The sequence below is a fragment of the Xenopus tropicalis genome, chromosome 10 (assembly GCF_000004195.4).
Source record: "Xenopus tropicalis strain Nigerian chromosome 10, UCB_Xtro_10.0, whole genome shotgun sequence".
In the NCBI taxonomy this organism is placed as follows: Eukaryota; Metazoa; Chordata; class Amphibia; order Anura; family Pipidae; genus Xenopus; species Xenopus tropicalis.
The window spans coordinates 52,213,512-52,239,232 of NC_030686.2; the positions used below are offsets into that span (position 1 = coordinate 52,213,512).

Here is a 25,721-nt window from a genome sequence, read left to right on the forward strand (position 1 = left end):
GTAAGAAGAAGGGGAGGTGCCACACAGTGGCAGTTGTAAGAAGAAGGGGAGGTGCCACACAGTGAGAGTTGTAAGAAGAAGGGGAGGTGCCACACAGTGGCAGTTGTAAGAAGAAGGGGAGATGCCACACAGTGAGAGTTGTAAGAAGAAGGGGAGGTGCCACACAGTGGCAGTTGTAAGAAGAAGGGGAGGTGCCACACAGTGAGAGTTGTAAGAAGAAGGGGAGGTGCCACACAGTGGCAGTTGTAAGAAGAAGGGGAGGTGCCACACAGTGAGAGTTGTAAGAAGAAGGGGAGGTGCCACACAGTGGCAGTTGTAAGAAGAAGGGAGGTGCCACACAGTGGCAGTTGTTAAGAAGAAGGGGAGGTGCCACACAGTGAGAGTTGTAAGAAGAAGGGGAGATGCCACACAGTGAGAGTTGTAAGAAGAAGGGGAGGTGCCACACAGTGAGAGTTGTAAGAAGAAGGGGAGGTGCCACACAGTGAGAGTTGGAAGAAGAAGGGGAGGTGCCACATAGTGAGAGTTGTAAGAAGAAGGGGAGATGCCACACAGTGAGAGTTGTAAGAAGAAGGGGAGGTGCCACACAGTGAGAGTTGGAAAAAAGAAGGGGAGATGCCACACAGTGAGAGTTGTAAGAAGAAGGGGAGGTGCCACACAGTGAGAGTTGTAAGAAGAAGGGGAGGTGCCACACAGTGAGAGTTGTAAGAAGAAGGGGAGATGCCACACAGTGAGTGTTGTAAGAAGAAGGGGAGATGCCACACAGTGAGAGTTGTAAGAAGAAGGGGAGGTGCCACACAGGGGTGAAAATGGCCTTGTCCCAACTTTTTTGGGATTTGTTGACACCATGAAATTCTGAATCAACATATTTTTCCCTTAAAATGGTACATTTTCTCAGTTTAAACTTTTGTTCTGTGATTTATGTTCTATTCTGAATAAAATATTAGAAGTTGGCGCCTCCACATCATTGCATTCAGTTTTTATTCACAATTTGTTTAGTGTCCCAACTTTTCTGGAATCCGGTTTGTACTAATCAGCCATCGTGATTGGTCACTCACCCACAGTGTCCACTATGAGGTCCAGCTGCCCGTTGTACACAGTGACGTTGACATTGGCCTCTAGCAGCTCATCCACAATATCTATCACCGGCTTCATAAAATCAGCCGCCATGTTGGCAAAGACATCAGAAGCCTGTCCTGGGGGAATAGGAATAATGTTCCGCTAATAGATTCCTTTACAGAGAGAAACCCTAATGCAACAAAACAGAATTTCCCTAAACCCTGAGAACATCTAAATACCCCTGGCACCCCAACCCTAAACCATTACCCAATAATCATTCCCCTAATCCCCACCCACTGACAGGACTGGCAGCTTCCCTGGATGCCCACTGCTTGTGCTCACTTTGTACCTACCTCCCCAAGTCACAAAGTCAGGAATAATCTTCAGCTTCTTCCTAATGGGCCCATTCATGAGCGCACTCAGGTCATTCCTCTGGAGCGGCAGCAGGTGGCGCTGGTACAACTTGCCTACACAGGACACACCATTCATTATTGCTCTATTGTCCAGCCACAGGGAGCGATTCCATTGGGTAAGAGTGAACAGACACTGCTTCCCAGCCAGCCAATCAATTCCCTCCATCCCTAATGACTGCACTTTTATCTCTTACCCAGTAACACATTCCCTAATTCCAGGCTTCTCTGTTTTCTGTTCTCTGTTTTTCCAGCAAATGTCGAGTCTTTGGTTAAAATATTATAAAAATTGACTCCATCTGTGTTCTGTAATACAGAAACAACAAAGTATTTCAGGCAGACTTATGGCTCGGAGGCAAAACCTCACCCTAACCCCAGGGTCGGACTGGGGGGTGCAGAGCCCACCAGGGCTCCCGCCCCAGGGGCCCTGCAAGTGCCCCAGCCGCGTCCCCTAACCCCCCCCCGGGGCCCCCCTAACCCCCCCGCAGGGCCCCTGCCTGACGTCCTCCCCGAGCGCGTATAAATTGAACGCGTCGGGGAGGAACAGTCAGTAGGGGGGAGCGCCGGCAAGGGTCGGACTGGGCCGCTGGGGCCCACTAGGGCCGGGGCCCACCGGGATTTTTCCCGGTGTCCCGGCGGCCCAGTCCGACCCTGCCTAACCCTAATTATTCCAACAGTGCCATCATACTCTGGTCAACCCCATATATAGAAACATTGGGGTAACAGTCACCCTGCTATAGTTCCAGGGGTACCCAGGGCACAAATAAGCACTCACCCCAAATCCCCCCTAACTGGCCTTCAGGCTGGGCCCCCTTAGCCCATAACAAGGTTACAGATATATAGAAACATTGGGGTAACAGTCACCCCGCTATAGTTCCAGGGGTACCCAGGGCACAAATAAGCACTCACCCCAAATCCCCCCCTAACTGGCCTTCAGGCTGGGCCCCCTTAGCCCATAACAAGGTTACAGATATATAGAAACATTGGGGTAACAGTCACCCCGCTATAGTTCCAGGGGTACCCAGGGCACAAATAAGCACTCACCCCAAATCCCCCCCTAACTGGCCTTCAGGCTGGGCCCCCTTAGCCTATAACAAGGTTACAGATATATAGAAACATTGGGGTAACAGTCACCCCGCTATAGTTCCAGGGGTACCCAGGGCACAAATAAGCACTCACCCCAAATCCCCCCCTAACTGGCCTTCAGGCTGGCCCCCCTTAGCCCATAACAAGGTTACAGATATATAGAAACATTGGGGTAACAGTCACCCTGCTATAGTTCCAGGGGTACCCAGGGCACAAATAAGCACTCACCCCAAATCCCCCCTAACTGGCCTTCAGGCTGGGCCCCCTTAGCCCATAACAAGGTTACAGATATATAGAAACATTGGGGTAACAGTCACCCCGCTATAGTTCCAGGGGTACCCAGGGCACAAATAAGCACTCACCCCAAATCCCCCCCTAACTGGCCTTCAGGCTGGCCCCCCTTAGCCCATAACAAGGTTACAGATATATAGAAACATTGGGGTAACAGTCACCCTGCTATAGTTCCAGGGGTACCCAGGGCACAAATAAGCACTCACCCCAAATCCCCCCCTAACTGGCCTTCAGGCTGGGCCCCCTTAGCCCATAACAAGGTTACAGATATATAGAAACATTGGGGTAACAGTCACCCCGCTATAGTTCCAGGGGTACCCAGGGCACAAATAAGCACTCACCCCAAATCCCCCCTAACTGGCCTTCAGGCTGGGCCCCTTAGCCCATAACAAGGTTACAGATATATAGAAACATTGGGGTAACAGTCACCCCGCTATAGTTCCAGGGGTACCCAGGGCACAAATAAGCACTCACCCCAAATCCCCCCCTAACTGGCCTTCAGGCTGGGCCCCCTTAGCCCATAATAAGGTTACAGATATATAGAAACATTGGGGTAACAGTCACCCTGCTATAGTTCCAGGGGTACCCAGGGCACAAATAAGCACTCACCCCAAATCCCCCCCTAACTGGCCTTCAGGCTGGGCCCCCTTAGCCCATAACAAGGTTACAGATATATAGAAACATTGGGGTAACAGTCACCCTGCTATAGTTCCAGGGGTACCCAGGGCACAAATAAGCACTCACCCCAAATCCCCCCTAACTGTACCCCCTGTATTAGTTCAAGGGGTACAGTGGGTAGAAATAAGCACTCACCCCACATCAAGCCATTATTGACCTTCAGGGTACCCCCCACCAGTCACTACTTCAGGCCCCTCCAACAGAGCAAGATACACAGTTGAGAGCCTGAAAGTTAAGGGCACCCCAATCCTTATACCTTTGGGTACAGAACCTTGCTTGATATAGAGGCGCTTCCTATATAACAAGCTATTTTCCAGACGTAGAACTCACTTCATTCATGACACAGTGCATTAATATAGATAATTCCCAGCCCTCTGGGACCCCCCAAGCAGGAGAGGGTGGCAGCCATAAGGGGCATAAAGAAAGGGAATAGGAGGAACCCATACCTGCTCTATGATGTCCTCAGTCTGACTCCAGAGGTCTGTGGCCTTCACATATTGCCCACTCTTTAGGGCTTCTTGGACCTCATTAGCAGAACCCTGGACTTCTTGTAATCCTTCTTCATCCAGCAATGACTAGAGGCAAGGGGCACATTTACTGGGGCAATTCCCCCCACCATTCCCTGCATTATTACTACTATTGCTTTATAGAAAGATAAGGGCACATTGGTACCAAGTTCTGGCTGGCACACTGTGCATCGTGGGAGATACCATGGAGGTATTGTCACGGTTAAATGAATTTAAGTGGGAAAATAATTTTTATATGGTAACATGTGATATTAATTCCTTATATGAAGGTGGGGTGTATGCATCACTATATTATTTGGAGAAAGATAATGAATTACCTTGGAATCAAAGATATTTTTTAGGTGTGTGTATGGAATTTATAATTAATCACAATTATTTTGAATTTGAAGGAAATTATAAACAGATATGCGCTACTGCGATGGGTACCCCGTTTGCCCCCGTTTGTAGCGCTTTAAACGTTATTAGTGGGGCTTGCGAAGCAAAGCATCACTACTGTTATCTCACAGGCTTATTTTTCTTCTTCCGTACAAAAGCTCGGCGCGTGTCAAATCGTGCAGCCTATTTGGGAATGGGGTGCTATGACTTTTCTAAGGAGTGGGCGGTTAATTGCCCCCGCAGAGGGCAATTAACCGGGCCAAAAATCCCATTGACTTAACATTGAGGCCAACTTTGATGGATTGTAGCGCAGAGAGGGAATTTTTTAGAAACGTGAAATTTACCACATTTGAAGAGGTTTGCAACCTGTGTCAGAAGATACCCCGCACAAGGGTATAGGTTTTACCCCCGGGGCAAGAGAGGTCCACAAATTTGCCCAATTGACTTATAATGGGGATTTTGGCAAATAACTAGTTTGTCGTAGACCCATGAATGATGTGTCAAACTGTGTGGCTTATTCGGGAATGGGGTGCTATCACTTTTCTGAGGGGTGGGCGGTTAATTGCCCCAACAGGGGGCAATTAACTGAACTGAAGGAAACATTGTAATATTGGGGCACGAGTTTTGCCACGGCAAGCACCACTAACATTTTCTTCAGGAAATGTACCTCAATAGTTTGTAAATGTAATTGCTATTGAACGCAGCATTTGCTGAACTCCTGGTTGTTACATTTTAAACAATGTTGCAAAGGTCTTGCTTCTCCAGCAATACAGGTCTGTCAGGCTGCTGCCTTGTGTTACAGTGTTTCAGGGGTCAGTCTCCCCCAGCGAGTCAGGTCTGTCAGGCTGCTGCCCTGTGTTACACTGTTTCAGGGGTCAGTCTCCCCCAGCGAGTCAGGTCTGTCAGGCTGCTGCCCTGTGTTACACTGTTTCAGGGGTCAGTCTCCCCCAGCGAGTCAGGTCTGTCAGGCTGCTGCCTTGTGTTACAGTGTTTCAGGGGTCAGTCTCCCCCAGCGAGTCAGGTCTGTCAGGCTGCTGCCCTGTGTTACAGTGTTTCAGGGGTCAGTCTCCCCCAGCGAGTCAGGTCTGTCAGGCTGCTGCCCTGTGTTACACTGTTTCAGGGGTCAGTCTCCCCCAGCGAGTCAGGTCTGTCAGGCTGCTGCCCTGTGTTACACTGTTTCAGGGGTCAGTCTCCCCCAGCGAGTCAGGTCTGTCAGGCTGCTGCCTTGTGTTACAGTGTTTCAGGGGTCAGTCTCCCCCAGCGAGTCAGGTCTGTCAGGCTGCTGCCCTGTGTTACAACTGTTTCAGGGGTCAGTCTCCCCCAGCGAGTCAGGTCTGTCAGGCTGCTGCCCTGTGTTACACTGTTTCAGGGGTCAGTCTCCCCCAGCGAGTCAGGTCTGTCAGGCTGCTGCCCTGTGTTACACTGTTTCAGGGGTCAGTCTCCCCCAGTGAGTCAGGTCTGTCAGGCTGCTGCCTTGTGTTACACTGTTTCAGGGGTCAGTCTCCCCCAGCGAGTCAGGTCTGTCAGGCTGCTGCCCTGTGTTACAGTGTTTCAGGGGTCAGTCTCCTCCAGCGAGTCAAGTCTGTCAGGCTGCTGCCTTGTGTTACACTGTTTCAGGGGTCAGTCTCCCCCAGCGAGTCAGGTCTGTCAGGCTGCTGCCCTGTGTTACACTGTTTCAGGGGTCAGTCTCCCCCAGTGAGTCAGGTCTGTCAGGCTGCTGCCTTGTGTTACAGTGTTTCAGGGGTCAGTCTCCCCCAGCAATACAGGTCTGTCAGGCTGCTGCCTTGTGTTACACTGTTTCAGGGGTCAGTCTCCCCCAGCGAGTCAGGTCTGTCAGGCTGCTGCCCTGTGTTACACTGTTTCAGGGGTCAGTCTCCCCCAGTGAGTCAGGTCTGTCAGGCTGCTGCCTTGTGTTACACTGTTTCATGGGTCAGTCTCCCCCAGTGAGTCAGGTCTGTCAGGCTGCTGCCTTGTGTTACAGTGTTTCAGGGGTCAGTCTCCCCCAGTGAGTCAGGTCTGTCAGGCTGCTGCCTTGTGTTACACTGTTTCAGGGGTCAGTCTCCCCCAGCGAGTCAGGTCTGTCAGGCTGCTGCCCTGTGTTACACTGTTTCAGGGGTCAGTCTCCCCCAGCGAGTCAGGTCTGTCAGGCTGCTGCCTTGTGTTACACTGTTTCAGGGGTCAGTCTCCCCCAGCAATACAGGTCTGTCAGGCTGCTGCCTTGTGTTACAGTGTTTCAGGGGTCAGTCTCCCCCAGCAATACAGGTCTGTCAGGCTGCTGCCTTGTGTTACACTGTTTCAGGGGTCAGTCTCCCCCAGCAATACAGGTCTGTCAGGCTGCTGCCTTGTGTTACAGTGTTTCAGGGGTCAGTCTCCCCCAGCAATACAGGTCTGTCAGGCTGCTGCCCTGTGTTACACTGTTTCAGGGGTCAGTCTCCCCAGCGAGTCAGGTCTGTCAGGCTGCTGCCTTGTGTTACACTGTTTCAGGGGTCAGTCTCCCCCAGCGAGTCAGGTCTGTCAGGCTGCTGCCCTGTGTTACACTGTTTCAGGGGTCAGTCTCCCCCAGCGAGTCAGGTCTGTCAGGCTGCTGCCCTGTGTTACACTGTTTCAGGGGTCAGTCTCCCCCAGTGAGTCAGGTCTGTCAGGCTGCTGCCTTGTGTTACACTGTTTCAGGGGTCAGTCTCCCCCAGCGAGTCAGGTCTGTCAGGCTGCTGCCCTGTGTTACACTGTTTCAGGGGTCAGTCTCCCCCAGCGAGTCAGGTCTGTCAGGCTGCTGCCCTGTGTTACACTGTTTCAGGGGTCAGTCTCCCCCAGTGAGTCAGGTCTGTCAGGCTGCTGCCTTGTGTTACACTGTTTCAGGGGTCAGTCTCCCCCAGCGAGTCAGGTCTGTCAGGCTGCTGCCCTGTGTTACACTGTTTCAGGGGTCAGTCTCCCCCAGTGAGTCAGGTCTGTCAGGCTGCTGCCCTGTGTTACACTGTTTCAGGGGTCAGTCTCCCCCAGTGAGTCAGGTCTGTCAGGCTGCTGCCCTGTGTTACACTGTTTCAGGGGTCAGTCTCCCCCAGCGAGTCAGGTCTGTCAGGCTGCTGCCTTGTGTTACACTGTTTCAGGGGTCAGTCTCCCCCAGCGAGTCAGGTCTGTCAGGCTGCTGCCTTGTGTTACAGTGTTTCAGGGGTCAGTCTCCCCCAGCGAGTCAGGTCTGTCAGGCTGCTGCCTTGTGTTACACTGTTTCAGGGGTCAGTCTCCCCCAGCGAGTCAGGTCTGTCAGGCTGCTGCCTTGTGTTACACTGTTTCAGGGGTCAGTCTCCCCCAGCGAGTCAGGTCTGTCAGGCTGCTGCCCTGTGTTACACTGTTTCAGGGGTCAGTCTCCCCCAGCGAGTCAGGTCTGTCAGGCTGCTGCCCTGTGTTACAGTGTTTCAGGGGTCAGTCTCCCCCAGCGAGTCAGGTCTGTCAGGCTGCTGCCTTGTGTTACACTGTTTCAGGGGTCAGTCTCCCCCAGTGAGTCAGGTCTGTCAGGCTGCTGCCCTGTGTTACACTGTTTCAGGGGTCAGTCTCCCCCAGTGAGTCAGGTCTGTCAGGCTGCTGCCTTGTGTTACAGTGTTTCAGGGGTCAGTCTCCCCCAGCGAGTCAGGTCTGTCAGGCTGCTGCCTTGTGTTACACTGTTTCAGGGGTCAGTCTCCCCCAGCGAGTCAGGTCTGTCAGGCTGCTGCCTTGTGTTACAACTGTTTCAGGGGTCAGTCTCCCCCAGCGAGTCAGGTCTGTCAGGCTGCTGCCTTGTGTTACACTGTTTCAGGGGTCAGTCTCCCCCAGCAATACAGGTCTGTCAGGCTGCTGCCTTGTGTTACAGTGTTTCAGGGGTCAGTCTCCCCCAGCGAGTCAGGTCTGTCAGGCTGCTGCCTTGTGTTACAGTGTTTCAGGGGTCAGTCTCCCCCAGCGAGTCAGGTCTGTCAGGCTGCTGCCCTGTGTTACAGTGTTTCAGGGGTCAGTCTCCCCCAGCAATACAGGTCTGTCAGGCTGCTGCCTTGTGTTACACTGTTTCAGGGGTCAGTCTCCCCCAGCAATACAGGTCTGTCAGGCTGCTGCCCTGTGTTACACTGTTTCAGGGGTCAGTCTCCCCCAGCGAGTCAGGTCTGTCAGGCTGCTGCCCTGTGTTACACTGTTTCAGGGGTCAGTCTCCCCCAGCAATACAGGTCTGTCAGGCTGCTGCCCTGTGTTACACTGTTTCAGGGGTCAGTCTCCCCCAGTGAGTCAGGTCTGTCAGGCTGCTGCCCTGTGTTACACTGTTTCAGGGGTCAGTCTCCCCCAGTGAGTCAGGTCTGTCAGGCTGCTGCCTTGTGTTACAGTGTTTCAGGGGTCAGTCTCCCCCAGCGAGTCAGGTCTGTCAGGCTGCTGCCTTGTGTTACAGTGTTTCAGGGGTCAGTCTCCCCCAGTGAGTCAGGTCTGTCAGGCTGCTGCCCTGTGTTACACTGTTTCATGGGTCAGTCTCCCCCAGTGAGTCAGGTCTGTCAGGCTGCTGCCTTGTGTTACAGTGTTTCAGGGGTCGGTCTCCCCCAGCGAGTCAGGTCTGTCAGGCTGCTGCCTTGTGTTACAGTGTTTCAGGGGTCAGTCTCCCCCAGTGAGTCAGGTCTGTCAGGCTGCTGCCTTGTGTTACAGTGTTTCAGGGGTCAGTCTCCCCCAGCGAGTCAGGTCTGTCAGGCTGCTGCCCTGTGTTACAGTGTTTCAGGGGTCAGTCTCCCCAGCGAGTCAGGTCTGTCAGGCTGCTGCCTTGTGTTACACTGTTTCAGGGGTCAGTCTCCCCCAGTGAGTCAGGTCTGTCAGGCTGCTGCCCTGTGTTACACTGTTTCAGGGGTCAGTCTCCCCCAGTGAGTCAGGTCTGTCAGGCTGCTGCCTTGTGTTACAGTGTTTCAGGGGTCAGTCTCCCCCAGCGAGTCAGGTCTGTCAGGCTGCTGCCTTGTGTTACAGTGTTTCAGGGGTCAGTCTCCCCCAGCGAGTCAGGTCTGTCAGGCTGCTGCCTTGTGTTACACTGTTTCAGGGGTCAGTCTCCCCCAGCGAGTCAGGTCTGTCAGGCTGCTGCCTTGTGTTACACTGTTTCAGGGGTCAGTCTCCCCCAGCGAGTCAGGTCTGTCAGGCTGCTGCCTTGTGTTACACTGTTTCAGGGGTCAGTCTCCCCCAGCGAGTCAGGTCTGTCAGGCTGCTGCCTTGTGTTACAGTGTTTCAGGGGTCAGTCTCCCCCAGCGAGTCAGGTCTGTCAGGCTGCTGCCTTGTGTTACACTGTTTCAGGGGTCAGTCTCCCCCAGCGAGTCAGGTCTGTCAGGCTGCTGCCCTGTGTTACACTGTTTCAGGGGTCAGTCTCCCCCAGTGAGTCAGGTCTGTCAGGCTGCTGCCCTGTGTTACACTGTTTCAGGGGTCAGTCTCCCCCAGTGAGTCAGGTCTGTCAGGCTGCTGCCTTGTGTTACAGTGTTTCAGGGGTCAGTCTCCCCCAGCGAGTCAGGTCTGTCAGGCTGCTGCCTTGTGTTACACTGTTTCAGGGGTCAGTCTCCCCCAGCGAGTCAGGTCTGTCAGGCTGCTGCCCTGTGTTACACTGTTTCAGGGGTCAGTCTCCCCCAGTGAGTCAGGTCTGTCAGGCTGCTGCCCTGTGTTACACTGTTTCAGGGGTCAGTCTCCCCCAGTGAGTCAGGTCTGTCAGGCTGCTGCCTTGTGTTACAGTGTTTCAGGGGTCAGTCTCCCCCAGCGAGTCAGGTCTGTCAGGCTGCTGCCTTGTGTTACAGTGTTTCAGGGGTCAGTCTCCCCCAGCGAGTCAGGTCTGTCAGGCTGCTGCCCTGTGTTACACTGTTTCAGGGGTCAGTCTCCCCCAGTGAGTCAGGTCTGTCAGGCTGCTTGCCTTGTGTTACAGTGTTTCAGGGGTCGGTCTCCCCCAGCGAGTCAGGTCTGTCAGGCTGCTGCCTTGTGTTACAGTGTTTCAGGGGTCAGTCTCCCCCAGCGAGTCAGGTCTGTCAGGCTGCTGCCCTGTGTTACACTGTTTCAGGGGTCAGTCTCCCCCAGTGAGTCAGGTCTGTCAGGCTGCTGCCTTGTGTTACAGTGTTTCAGGGGTCGGTCTCCCCCAGCGAGTCAGGTCTGTCAGGCTGCTGCCCTGTGTTACACTGTTTCAGGGGTCAGTCTCCCCCAGCGAGTCAGGTCTGTCAGGCTGCTGCCCTGTGTTACACTGTTTCAGGGGTCAGTCTCCCCCAGCGAGTCAGGTCTGTCAGGCTGCTGCCTTGTGTTACAGTGTTTCAACAGTCTGAGCCACCAGGGCAGAGAATAGAAAGCACAGGCAAACACTGCTTCTAATAGCAATTATATATACAAATAACTCAAAAACCATTACAAACTTGCAATAAATGTATATTGCAAAGCTGCTTAGAATTTTGGTTTCTTTTATTAGGCAAAAAATTATATTTTGCGTTGCCTTGTCCTTTAATGACTCCTCCCCCCCATTTAAAATTCTGTATGGAATTCAGTGCTGAGACTACACATTTTTTCTTGATTTAAAAATCGATGTGGTTGACAATCAGTCACAGCTACTTATTTCAAAGAGGTGGATGCCAACTCATATATAAATTATGGGAGCCGTCACCACTGACCATGGTTGGATAACATGCCGCTTGGTCAGGAACTTAGGGCTCTGGCACACGGGGGAGATTAGTTACCGGCGAACATGTAAGTCGCCGGCGGGATGGCAGACGCGGCGGCGCGATTTCACGCAAATCGCTGAAAAAGACTCGCAAGTCTTTTTCGGCGATTCCCTGAAATTGCCCCGCCGCGTCTGCCATCCCGCCGGCGACTTACATGTTCGCCGGTGGGATGGCAGGGGTAGGCAACTCGGGGAGATTAGTCGCCCGCGAACAGGGAGTTAATCGCGGGCGACTAATCTCCCCCGTGTGCCAGAGCCCTTAGGGTCAGGAGGAACTGCTCAAGGGACAGTGATTATATAAACCAGTCCCAAGTGTTGGTTGAGAGATTAAAAGAGAGAGGCTATCCAGAGCAAGGTGTACAGAGGGCAACAGATAGAGCAGGGGCAAGAGATAGGGCACAATTACTTAAGGTAAAGGAATCTAATCATGGGAGTAAAATAGAAAGAAATAAATGGACTGTTCCAATTGTTTTGGATTTTAGTGCTGATAGTTATAAAATCAAAAAACTAATAAAGAAAAATTGGGAGATACTAAAACAAGATAAAGAATTGGCGCCCCTTTATAGTGGATAAACCCAAGGTGGTATTCAGGCGGCTAGCAATTTGAAAGGGATGTTAGCGCCATCAAGATTAAGAGAGAGTAAACAAAATCATAGAGAGAAAGATTTTTTGCAGAGATTGTCTCCTTTAACAGGGATGTTTAAGTGTAATAACTGCGTAAATTGTAAATATGTACAGAGAGGAAATAAAATGAATTTTGGGGGTGGAGAGTATAAAATAGATACATTTTACAATTGTAAATCATGCTCTGTGATATATGGTATGAGATGTTCATGTCATTTATATTGGTAAAACGGTGAGATCCCTTACTGTGAGAGTAGGTGAACATAGAGGGGCTATAAAGGAATCATTAGCTATGCTCCAAAATAAGAAGCCAATTCTTATGCTGTATATTATACAGAGGTTCAGGGGGGGAAATTACTGTTATAAAGGGTATTTCTAACAAAGTTATGAAATTGGGGGGGGGTGTTAACAATTTATTGCTCAAATTAGAACAAAAAATTATATTTGAGTGGCAAACGACATATCCCTATGGGTTAAATGTAGCTGTAGAATTGGCTCCTTTTTTAAAATGCAGATAGAGGGTTAATGGTACAGGATATGGTGCACCACCTCACATGATGGGTTAAACCAATAAGAGAATAGAGGGGAGCATATATAGGTTGTGTTGAAAGAGAGACTGTAAAATAAATTGATTGGAAAAAGCCTGAGGAAGCTCATAACTGAGTGAAACGCGTAATTAATTTAACCACATTATAGTTATTTATTGCTTGAGAAGGAGAAAATGCTATGGATTTCCACTGCGGAACGCACGTGATACTAACAAGGTGCGCCATCTTGGATGAAGGAGAGAGGAGGTGAAGTGTCGCAGGGGGGAGCAAGTGAACAGGTGGAGGCGGCCATTAATGCGAGTGACAGCAAGCGGGGAAGTCTAAGCGAGTGCTGCAAAGAACACCCTAAAGCTGGGTCACGTTGTTCTGTTTTTCATCCTTTATAAAATGGATGCTACACGGATATAACGACTGGGGGACGCCCCATAGTAGTCGTTGGTGTAGGCTGGAAGTAAAATTACCCTGCAGTGGTGGAGAACAATCATATATGTAACATCAATGAATTCACTAACTTGTGCGACTATATTGGCCACTAAAGACTGGGGTAATATTGCGCCATATACAGCAGCACGGACACTTATACGAGACACTGGTCTATATATAAATCCTGCTTGAATATATAAAGGGAATTAACTCTGCAAATGATGAACTTTTCCCTCTCACCGACCCCCACCAGGATAATTGAAGTGGAACCTGCAGAGAGAACACAATACCTCTCTCTTTAAGAGGAATATTCAATTTTAGTGACTGTTTGTTTTATTCTCCTTTTTCTTGCTATTTAAGGTTTTTGAAATAAGGTTTTTTGTGTTTTTAAACAATCTAATACAGTGCATTTACGGTTTTATATGGATGTAACTATATGTGGTTGTGAATGAGGTAGGCTGGCCAGCCAAGTTTTTAATTTGATTTTAATGTGATGATATATCAATACTAAATAAATTCTATACAATACTGTGCATGGTATGTGCCACAACGTAGGTGCCCCATCAGTATCATCTTTTCCCTACAGAGCTGAACTTGCCATTTGGTTCTGACCCACAATGTTACTTACAATACTGTAGAGATAGGGACCCCAGCTTAGCACCGAGTCTGGAATGAGACAAACAGGGGGATCAAGTGACCAATAAACGACTGATTCTATAAACACAAAAGCAGCTGCTGCAGCCCCCCGTTCCGTACCTACAGGGGAGATCCAGGAATCACCCAGAGCCACGCCCCCAAGCTGGCACTTTATGCTGCCCGCCTTTATTTCCTAAAAAGGGAAAAGAAAATCCACTGAGAAACCAATGTCTAAACTTCAGGCGCCCGAGTGAAGCACAAATGGAGTAGATGGACTTGCGTGTATCCTTCTGTCACAAATACAGCATTCAACCTAGCGCCCACTCATATACGCTCTACTGGATCCTCTCATTGCCCAATGGGGTGCAAGTCTGACCAGATCTCAGAAACATTATAAGATCAACAGCATACAGGATACAAGAGCCCCAACCTGGAATTCAATAAGCCTACCTTATAGAGAGCCAAGCCGATGGCGGCTGCCATTTTACCCCCGTATGACTCTGAGAAAATGTAGAATGGTGTTTCCTAGAAGAGAACAAGAAACAGAACTGTAAATGTGCAAATACCCGTGCCTAAGTCTTTGTTCATCAGGGAAAGTCATGCAGAGGCTAGGGAACCCACCATATGTTTCCTACTTCTAGTAAGAGACCTGCAGAGGATCAGGATTCCACCAGATGTTCCCTCACCCCATGCCAACAGTAATATAGAGACCTGCAGAGGATCAGGATCCCACCACATGTTCCCTCACCCCATGCCAACAGTAATATAGAGACCTGCCGTGGATCAGGATCCCACCAGATGTTCCCTCACCCCATGCCAACAGTAATATAGAGACCTGCAGAGGATCAGGATCCCACCAGATGTTCCCTCACCCCATGCCAACAGTAATATAGAGACCTGCAGAGGATCAGGATCCCACCACATGTTCCCTCACCCCATGCCAACAGTAATATAGAGACCTGCCGTGGATCAGGATCCCACCAGATGTTCCCTCACCCCATGCCAACAGTAATATAGAGACCTGCAGAGGATCAGGATCCCACCAAATGTACCCTCACCCCATGCCAACAGTAATATAGAGACCTGCAGAGGATCAGGATCCCACCAAATGTTCCCTCACCCCATGCCAACAGTAATATAGAGACCTGCAGAGGATCAGGATCCCACCAAATGTACCCTCACCCCATGCCAACAGTAATATAGAGACCTGCAGAGGATCAGGATCCCACCAGATGTTCCCTCACCCCATGCCAACAGTAATATAGAGACCTGCAGAGGATCAGGATCCCACCAGATGTTCCCTCACCCCATGCCAACAGTAATATAGAGACCTGCAGAGGATCAGGATCCCACCAAATGTTCCCTCACCCCATGCCAACAGTAATATAGAGACCTGCAGAGGATCAGGATCCCACCACATGTTCCCTCACCCCATGCCAACAGTAATATAGAGACCTGCCGTGGATCAGGATCCCACCAGATGTTCCCTCACCCCATGCCAACAGTAATATAGAGACCTGCAGAGGATCAGGATCCCACCAGATGTTCCCTCACCCCATGCCAACAGTAATATAGAGACCTGCAGAGGATCAGGATCCCACCACATGTTCCCTCACCCCATGCCAACAGTAATATAGAGACCTGCCGTGGATCAGGATCCCACCAGATGTTCCCTCACCCCATGCCAACAGTAATATAGAGACCTGCAGAGGATCAGGATCCCACCAAATGTACCCTCACCCCATGCCAACAGTAATATAGAGACCTGCAGAGGATCAGGATCCCACCAGATGTTCCCTCACCCCATGCCAACAGTAATATAGAGACCTGCAGAGGATCAGGATCCCACCAAATGTACCCTCACCCCATGCCAACAGTAATATAGAGACCTGCAGAGGATCAGGATCCCACCAGATGTTCCCTCACCCCATGCCAACAGTAATATAGAGACCTGCAGAGGATCAGGATCCCACCAGATGTTCCCTCACCCCATGCCAACAGTAATATAGAGACCTGCAGAGGATCAGGATCCCACCAAATGTTCCCTCACCCCATGCCAACAGTAATATAGAGACCTGCAGAGGATCAGGATCCCACCACATGTTCCCACACCTCATGCTAACAGTAGTACGGGACATGGGATCCCACCAGATGTTCCCTCACCCCATGCCAACAGTAATATAGAGACCTGCAGAGGATCAGGATCCCACCAAATGTACCCTCACCCCATGGCAACAGTAAATATAGAGACCTGCAGAGGATCAGGATCCCACCAGATGTTCCCTCACCCCATGCCAACAGTAATATAGAGACCTGCAGAGGATCAGGATCCCACCACATGTTCCCACACCTCATGCTAACAGTAGTACGGGACATGGGATCCCACCAGATGTTCCCTCACCCCATGCCAACAGTAATATAGAGACCTGCCGTGGATCAGGATCCCACCAAATGTTCCCTCACCCCATGCCAACAGTAATATAGAGACCTGCAGAGGATCAGGATCCCACCACATGTTCCCACACCTCATGCTAACAGTAGTACGGGACATGGGATCCCACCAGATGTTCCCTCACCCCATGCCAACAGTAATATAGAGACCTGCAGAGGATCAGGATCCCACCAAATGTACCCTCACCCCATGGCAACAGTAATATAGAGACCTGCAGAGGATCAGGATCCCACCAGATGTTCCCTCACCCCATGCCAACAGTAATATAGAGACCTGCAGAGGATCAGGATCCCACCACATGTTCCCACACCTCATGCTAACAGTAGTACGGGACATGGGATCCCACCAGATGTTCCCTCACCCCATGCCAACAGTAATATAGAGACCTGCAGAGGATCAGGATCCCACCAAATGTACCCTCACCCCATGGCAACAGTAATATAGAGACCTGCAGAGGATCAGGATCCCACCAGATGTTCCCTCACCCCATGCCAACAGTAATATAGAGACCTGCAGAGGATCAGGATCCCACCAGATGTTCCCTCACCCCATGCCAACAGTAATATAGAGACCTGCCGTGGATCAGGATCCCACCAAATGTTCCCTCACCCCATGCCAACAGTAATATAGAGACCTGCAGAGGATCAGGATCCCACCACATGTTCCCACACCTCATGCTAACAGTAGTACGGGACATGGGATCCCACCAGATGTTCCCTCACCCCATGCCAACAGTAATATAGAGACCTGCAGAGGATCAGGATCCCACCAAATGTTCCCTCACCTCATGCTAACAGTAGTACAGAGACGTGGGATCCCACCATATGTTCCCTCACCCCATGCCAACAGTAATATAGAGACCTGCAGAGGATCAGGATCCCACCAAATGTTCCCTCACCTCATGCTAACAGTAGTACGGAGACGTGGGATCCCACCAGATGTTCCCTCACCCCATGCTAACAGTATTACGGAGACGTGGGATCCCACCAGATGTTCCCTCACCACATGCTAACAGTAGTACGGAGACATGGTATCCCACCAGATGTTTCCTCACACCATGCCAACAGTAATATAGAGACCTGCAGAGGATCAGGATCCCACCAGATGTTCCCTCACCCCATGCTAACAGTAGTACGGAGACGTGGAATCCCACCAAATGCTCCCACCCCACATGCTAACAGTAGTACGGAGACGTGGGATCCCACCAGATGTTCCCTCACCCCATGCTAACAGTAGTACGGAGACGTGGGATCCCACCAGATGTTCCCTCACCCCATGCTAACAGTAGTACGGAGATGTGGAATCCCACCAAATGCTCCCACCCCACATGCTAACAGTAGTACGGAGACGTGGGATCCCACCAGATATTCCCTCACCCCATGCTAACAGTAGTACGGAGACGTGGGATCCCACCAGATGTTCCCTCACCCCATGCTAACAGTAGTACGGAGATGTGGGATCCCACCAGATGTTCCCTCACCCCATGCTAACAGTAGTACGGAGATGTGGGATCCCACCAGATGTTCCCTCACCCCATGCTAACAGTAGTACGGAGACGTGGGATCCCACCAAATGTTCCCTCACCCCATGCTAACAGTAGTACGGAGATGTGGGATCCCACCAGATGTTCCCTCACCCCATGCTAACAGTAGTACGGAGACGTGGGATCCCACCAAATGTTCCCTCACCCCATGCTAACAGTAGTACAGAGACGTGGGATCCCACCAGATGTTCCCTCAGCCCATGCTAACAGTAGTACGGAGACGTGGGATCCCACCAAATGTTCCCTCACCCCATGCTAACAGTAGTACGGAGATGTGGGATCCCACCAGATGTTCCCTCACCCCATGCTAACAGTAGTACGGAGACGTGGGATCCCACCAAATGTTCCCTCACCCCATGCTAACAGTAGTACAGAGACGTGGGATCCCACCAGATGTTCCCTCACCCAGTAGTACACAGATCATTTCAACAGAGGCACAAATTCTTATTTACCTGAAATTCTGGCTTTGACCCAAAGAATTGTTTTAGGAGAACCATCATGTCTGCAGCAACTGTGGCAACATCTTTAGCAAATGCCCCACTGTCTGTAGTATAGCTGAATCCTGTCCCCACTGGGTTGTCCACAAACAGTAAGTTAACTGCTTGGATCTGCAATACAGAACATATTGAGCAGTTTCCAGAAGAGCAGTGTTCCAACACAAGGATGGGCGGCTCCATAGCTAGATACAGTGTTTCTTCTGGATGAGCCCCATTTTCATATGGAGACTCTATTGTCCCTACAGAACCCATGTGGCTTAGCTCATTTTCTGCTTACAGAGAGAGGCTACAACAGCCTGCCTGGGCCAAGTCCTCTCTGTCCAGCTCTCTGAAATACTCCCCATTGGCTACATCAGAGCACAGCATGACCCACCCTGCCCCAATAATTCCTCTTGGCAACTGCCATGTTAAACAAGAGCTGTGAGTTCTTTGGGGGGTGGGAGAGCGTATGGAGAAAGTTGATCCCAGGGGTGAGGCCTATTGCCACTATGTCTGCCAGTGGCCAATTATTTACCCATGAGGAGAATAACACGGAACATGCATTATATGGGGCCCCAATATTCATGGGTGGGATATGGCCAGTAACCTCGACCCTAAGCGTTTCTTCTTGGGACTGCCCATGGGCATGTCCGGAGCATCACACATTTCTAGGGAAAGGGTAACTAAGCTATTTCCCTGCAATTAAATCAGAGCGGCCGGTAAATCTAAACTCAGCTCACTCCCCTACCCAAGTTGTGTTCCTCCTTCTCAGGAAAGTGTCGTAGGGTCCAATCTCTTCAAAGTTACCATATCCACATCCAGAAGCTCCAGGGCCCCCCTATAATAGAACAAAATAATTCACTCTCACAATACAGACCCAATCCTGTAACACACACCTGTACAGCCTGGGTCCAACTGTCAGCACTCGCATGAACCCCAAGTAACACTCACTGAGTGGGGAGAGCATAACTGCACATAATGTCTGCTGGGAAGGGAATCAGTAAGTGGGGGCTGTAAGGTGCCACAGACAGTCACTATTTATTGGGCTGGGGGGGCTGTTTGTGCCTCTGGGTACTGGGAATGCCAGGGGGGCTGTAAGGTGCCACAGACAGTCACTATTTATTGGGCTGGGGGGGCTGTTTGTGCCTCTGGGTACTGGGAATGCCGGGGGGGCTGTAAGGTGCCACAGACAGTCACTATTTATTGGGCTGGGGGGGGGGGGGCTGTTTGTGCCTCTGGGTACTGGGAATGCCAGGGGGGCTGTAAGGTGCCACAGACAGTCACTATTTATTGGGCTGGGGGGGCTGTTTGTGCCTCTGGGTACTGGGAATGCCAGGGGGGCTGTAAGGTGCCACAGACAGTCACTATTTATTGGGCTGGGGGGGCTGTTTGTGCCTCTGGGTACTGGGAATGCCGGGGGGGGCTGTAAGGTGCCACAGACAGTCACTATTTATTGGGCTGGGGGGGGGGGGCTGTTTGTGCCTCTGGGTACTGGGAATGCCAGGGGGGCTGTAAGGTGCCACAGACAGTCACTATTTATTGGGCTGGGGGGGCTGTTTGTGCCTCTGGGTACTGGGAATGCCAGGGGGGGCTGTAAGGTGCCACAGACAGTCACTATTTATTGGGCTGGGGGGGGGGCTGTTTGTGCCTCTGGGTACTGGGAATGCCAGGGGGGCTGTAAGGTGCCACAGACAGTCACTATTTATTGGGCTGGGGGGGGCTGTTTGTGCCTCTGGGTACTGGGAATGCCAGGGGGGCTGTAAGGTGCCACAGACAGTCACTATTTATTGGGCTGGGGGGGGCTGTTTGTGCCTCTGGGTACTGGGAATGCCAGGGGGGCTGTAAGGTGCCACAGACAGTCACTATTTATTGGGCTGGGGGGGGCTGTTTGTGCCTCTGGGTACTGGGAATGCCAGGGGGGCTGTAAGGTGCCACAGACAGTCACTATTTATTGGGCTGGGGGGGGGGGCTGTTTGTGTCTCTGGGTACTGGGAATGCCAGGGGGGCTGTAAGGTGCCACAGACAGTCACTATTTATTGGGCTGGGGGGGCTGTTTGTGCCTCTGGGTACTGGGAATGCCAGGGGGGCTGTAAGGTGCCACAGACAGTCACTATTTATTGGGCTGGGGGGGCTGTTTGTGCCTCTGGGTACTGGGAATGCCAGGGGGGCTGTAAGGTGCCACAGACAGTCACTATTTATTGGGCTGGGGGGCTGTTTGTGCCTCTGGGTACTGGGAATGCCGGGGGGGCTGTAAGGTGCCACAGACAGTCACTATTTATTGGGCTGGGGGGGGGGGCTGTTTGTGCCTCTGGGTACTGGGAATGCCGGGGGGGCTGTAAGGTGCCACAGACAGTCACTATTTATTGGGCTGGGGGGGGCTGTTTGTGCCTCTGGGTACTGGGAATGCCAGGGGGGCTGTAAGGTGCCACAGACAGTTACTATTTATTGGGCTGGGGGGGCTGTTTGTGCCTCTGGGTACTGGGAATGCCAGGGGGGCTGTAAGGTGCCACAGACAGTCACTATTTATTGGGCTGGGGGGGGGGCTGTTTGTGCCTCTGGGTACTGGGAATGCCGGGGGGGCTGTAAGGTGCCACAGACAGTCACTATTTATTGGGCTGGGGGGGGGCTGTTTGTGCGTCTGGGTACTGGGAATGCCAGGGGGGCTGTAAGGTGCCACAGACAGTCACTATTTATTGGGCTGGGGGGGGGGCTGTTTGTGCCTCTGGGTACTGGGAATGCCAGGGGGGCTGTAAGGTGCCACAGACAGTCACTATTTATTGGGCTGGGGGGGGGGGGCTGTTTGTGCCTCTGGGTACTGGGAATGCCAGGGGGGCTGTAAGGTGCCACAGACAGTCACTATTTATTGGGCTGGGGGGCTGTTTGTGCCTCTGGGTACTGGGAATGCCAGGGGGGGCTGTAAGGTGCCACAGTCACTATTTATTGGGCTGGGGGGGGCTGTTTGTGCCTCTGGTACTGGGAATGCCAGGGGGCTGTAAGGTGCCACAGACAGTCACTATTTATTGGGCTGGGAGGGCTGTTTGTGCCTCTGGGTACTGGGAATGCCAGGGGGGCTGTAAGGTGCCACAGACAGTCACTATTTATTGGGCTGGGGGGGGGGGCTGTTTGTGCCTCTGGGTACTGGGAATGCCAGGGGGGCTGTAAGGTGCCACAGACAGTCACTATTTATTGGGCTGGGGGGGCTGTTTGTGCCTCTGGGTACTGGGAATGCCGGGGGGGGCTGTAAGGTGCCACAGACAGTCACTATTTATTGGGCTGGGGGGGGGGGCTGTTTGTGCCTCTGGGTACTGGGAATGCCAGGGGGGCTGTAAGGTGCCACAGACAGTCACTATTTATTGGGCTGGGGGGGCTGTTTGTGCCTCTGGGTACTGGGAATGCCAGGGGGGCTGTAAGGTGCCACAGACAGTCACTATTTATTGGGCTGGGGGGCTGTTTGTGCCTCTGGGTACTGGGAATGCCAGGGGGGGGGGGGGGGGGGGAAACTGGCAGAAAAGGAGCAAATGGGCGGTGCTTACCTGCAGCCACATGACTAGAGGCAGCTCAGTGTAGCTTTGGGTAGGACTCTCAGCCTGGTACAACCACCAGAACATGTAGGCCTTGTCCCTGACAGCAACATACCCCCAGGACTCCTTGGGCTCCCCTAGTGGCAGTCCTGCAACACACATGGGGAAAAGGTTGATAAAGGAACACACTTCTGGTACCGCCCATCCCATCAGAATTTCCCAGAGGTCTTCAAATAAGCTCCACCTTCAATGCTCAACATTCAGGTGTAGAATTAAACATGGCCTCAAATATAGTGCCCTTAGTACAGCGCCCCCACATACACTACCCCCCCCCCCACCGTCAGTCCCCATGGCAGCAGTGAGTATGTGCCCAATCCCCTTGCAGTCTGGGGGTAGCAGAACTACATTAATAACAGGGGCAGTCACAGCTTGGCTGCTCTCCTCCCCATGTATAGAGACAGGGGTGTACCCAGTACTATATACCCCATGGCAGCAGTGAGTATGTGTCCAATCCCCTTGCAGTCTGGGGGTAGCAGAACTACATTAATAACAGGGGCAGTCACAGCTTGGCTGCTCTCCTCCCCATGTATAGAGACAGGGGTGTACCCAGTACTATATACCCCATGGCAGCAGTGAGTATGTGCCCCATCCCCTTGCAGTCTGGGGGTAGCAGAACTACATTAATAACAGGGGCAGTCACAGCTTGGCTGCTCTCCTCCCCATGTATAGAGACAGGGGTGTACCCAGTACTATATACCCCATGGCAGCAGTGAGTATGTGTCCAATCCCCTTGCAGTCTGGGGGTAGCAGAACTACATTAATAACAGGGGCAGTCACAGCTTGGCTGCTCTCCTCCCCATGTATAGAGACAGGGGTGTACCCAGTACTATATACCCCATGGCAGCAGTGAGTATGTGCCCCATCCCCTTGCAGTCTGGGGGTAGCAGAACTACATTAATAACAGGGGCAGTCACAGCTTGGCTGCTCTCCTCCCCATGTATAGAGACAGGGGTGTACCCAGTACTATATACCCCATGGCAGCAGTGAGTATGTGCCCAATCCCCTTGCAGTCTGGGGGTAGCAGAACTACATTAATAACAGGGGCAGTCACAGCTTGGCTGCTCTCCCCCCATGGCAGCAGTGGGAGGAGCTTACCTTGAGTCGCTCCCATAGTTACAGTATGTGGGAGGAGCTTACCTTGAGCCGCTCCCATGAGCACCAGTAAAACTAGAGGCCCCGCCAACATCTTGCCTGTAACATTGGCCTGTCACGTGCCCCTGATCAGCTGATGCTCACATGACTGAGGAATCATCCAATCACTTCCTTCCGCCGTGGTAGTGTGACGTATTTCCGGAGCTGTGCCTGTGCCCCAAGCAAGATGGCGGCGCCCAGTTGTGTGCGAGTGAAGCTGCTGTTCGACTACCCGCCCCCGGCCCTCCCGGAGAGCTCCATGCTGTGGCTGCTGCTGGATGTGAAGCGGTGCCGGGCGGTGACCGACCTGGCCAGTATTATCCGCCAGAGATACATGGGCGGCCGGGGGGGCGGCCTGAGCCTGTATGTGGAGGATTGTCTGCTGCCGCCGGGGGAGAGCATCCTGCTCATTAGGGACAATGACTCCATCAGGTACGGGGGGGGGAATGGCTGAGTATATCCATCATTGGGGGGGGATGGCTGAGTATATCCATCATTGGGGGGGGGAATGGCTGAGTATATCCATCATTGGGGGGGGGGAATGGCTGAGTATATCCATCATTGGGGGGGGGAATGGCTGAGTATATCCATCATTGGGGGGGGGAATGGCTGAGTATATCCATCATTGGGGGGGGGGAATGGCTGAGTATATCCATCATTGGGGGGGGGAATGGCTGAGTATATCCATCATTGGGGGGGGGGGGGGGGGAGAATGGCTGAGTATATCCATCATTGGGGGGGGAATGGCTGAGTATATCCATCATTGGGGGGGGGAATGGCTGAGTATATCCATCATTGGGGGGGGGAATGGCTGAGTATATCCATCATTGGGGGGGGAATGGCTGAGTATATCCATCATTGGGGGGGGAATGGCTGAGTATATCCATCATTGGGGGGGGAATGGCTGAGTATATCCATCATTGGGGGGGGGAATGGCTGAGTATATCCATCATTGGGGGGGGGAATGGCTGAGTATATCCATCATTGGGGGGGGAATGGCTGAGTATATCCATCATTGGGGGGGGGGGAATGGCTGAGTATATCCATCATTGGGGGGGGGAATGGCTGAGTATATCCATCATTGGGGGGGGGGGGAATGGCTGAGTATATCCATCATTGGGGGGGGAATGGCTGAGTATATCCATCATTGGGGGGGGGGAATGGCTGAGTATATCCATCATTGGGGGGGGGGGAATGGCTGAGTATATCCATCATTGGGGGGGGGGGGAATGGCTGAGTATATCCATCATTGGGGGGAATGGCTGAGTATATCCATCATTGGGGGATGGCTGAGTACCCATGGGGGGGGGGAGAATGGCTGAGTATATCCATCATTGGGGGGAATGGCTGAGTATATCCATCATTGGGGGGGAATGGCTGAGTATATCCATCATTGGGGGGAATGGGCTGAGTATATCCATCATTGGGGGGGGGGGGGGGAGAATGGCTGAGTATATCCATCATTGGGGGGGGGGGGAATGGCTGAGTATATCCATCATTGGGGGGGGGGAATGGGCTGAGTATATCCATCATTGGGGGGGGGGATGGCTGAGTATATCATCATTGGGGGGGGGGGGAATGGCTGAGTATATCCATCATTGGGGGGGGGAATGGCTGAGTATTCCATCATTGGGGGGAATGGCTGAGTATATCCATCATTGGGGGGGGGGGGGGGGGGAGAATGGCTGAGTATATCCATCATTGGGGGGGGGAATGGCTGAGTATATCCATCATTGGGGGGGAATGGCTGAGTATATCCATCATTGGGGGGGGAATGGCTGAGTATATCCATCATTGGGGGGGGGGGGGAGAATGGCTGAGTATATCCATCATTGGGGGGGAAGCTGAGTATATCCATCATTGGGGGGGGAATGGCTGAGTATATCCATCATTGGGGGGGGGAATGGCTGAGTATATCCATCATTGGGGGGGGGAATGGCTGAGTATATCCATCATTGGGGGGGGGAATGGCTGAGTATATCCATCATTGGGGGGGAGGGAATGGCTGAGTATATCCATCATTGGGGGGGGGGGAATGGCTGAGTATATCCATCATTGGGGGGGGGGGGGGGAATGGCTGAGTATATCCATCATTGGGGGGGGGGAATGGCTGAGTATATCCATCATTGGGGGGGGAATGGCTGAGTATATCCATCATTGGGGGGGGGGGGAATGGCTGAGTATATCCATCATTGGGGGGGGGGAATGGCTGAGTATATCCATCATTGGGGGGGGGGGAATGGCTGAGTATATCCATCATTGGGGGGGGGGGAATGGCTGAGTATATCCATCATTGGGGGGGGGAATGGCTGATATATCCATCATTGGGGGGGGGGAATGGCTGAGTATATCCATCATTGGGGGGGGGGAATGGCTGAGTATATCCATCATTGGGGGGGGGGAATGGCTGAGTATATCCATCATTGGGGGGGGGGAATGGCTGAGTATATCCATCATTGGGGGGGGGAATGGCTGAGTATATCCATCATTGGGGGGGGGGAATGGCTGAGTATATCCATCATTGGGGGGGGGGAATGGCTGAGTATATCCATCATTGGGGGGGGGGGAATGGCTGAGTATATCCATCATTGGGGGGGGGGGAATGGCTGAGTATATCCATCATTGGGGGGGGAATGGCTGAGTATATCCATCATTGGGGGGGGGGGGAATGGCTGAGTATATCCATCATTGGGGGGGGGGAATGGCTGAGTATATCCATCATTGGGGGGGAATGGCTGAGTATATCCATCATTGGGGGGGGAATGGCTGAGTATATCCATCATTGGGGGGAGGGGAATGGCTGAGTATATCCATCATTGGGGGGGGGGAATGGCTGAGTATATCCATCATTGGGGGGAGGGGAATGGCTGAGTATATCCATCATTGGGGGGGAATGGCTGAGTATATCCATCATTGGGGGGGGGGGGGGAATGGCTGAGTATATCCATCATTGGGGGGGGAATGGCTGAGTATATCCATCATTGGGGGAGGGAATGGCTGAGTATATCCATCATTGGGGGGGGAATGGCTGAGTATATCCATCATTGGGGGGAGGGGAATGGCTGAGTATATCCATCATTGGGGGGGGAATGGCTGAGTATATCCATCATTGGGGGGAGGGGAATGGCTGAGTATATCCATCATTGGGGGGGGGGAATGGCTGAGTATATCCATCATTGGGGGAGGGGAATGGCTGAGTATATCCATCATTGGGGGGGAA

General features: G+C 52.3%; 2 protein-coding genes across 3 annotated transcripts in view; one reads left to right on the plus strand and one right to left on the minus strand.

Annotated features, from left to right (window-relative positions):
* Positions 1 to 1,054: 1,054 nt before the first annotated feature.
* On the minus strand, positions 1,055 to 22,571 carry scpep1 (serine carboxypeptidase 1; the record flags this gene model as incomplete). The annotated part of the gene is given in 11 exon segments (NM_001126615.2): positions 1,055 to 1,193; positions 1,410 to 1,523; positions 1,664 to 1,772; positions 3,968 to 4,096; positions 13,311 to 13,348; positions 13,439 to 13,511; positions 13,769 to 13,843; positions 17,766 to 17,921; positions 18,538 to 18,627; positions 21,323 to 21,459; positions 22,508 to 22,571. Coding segments are annotated over 11 exon segments (1,109 nt in total), but the record flags the coding sequence as incomplete, so codon positions are not given.
* Positions 22,572 to 22,573: 2 nt separating this feature from the next.
* Positions 22,574 to 25,721, plus strand: part of coil (coilin) — a 23,440-nt gene continuing 20,292 nt past the window's right edge. Inside the window, exon 1 of one of the 2 annotated variants that reach the window (XM_031894069.1) lies at positions 22,574 to 22,933. In XM_031894069.1, coding sequence (XP_031749929.1) covers positions 22,689 to 22,933 — 245 coding nt within the window. In that variant the 5' untranslated portion in view covers positions 22,574 to 22,688. The remainder of the gene's footprint in view (positions 22,934 to 25,721) is intronic. The other variant, NM_001011446.1, reaches the window with a different exon arrangement.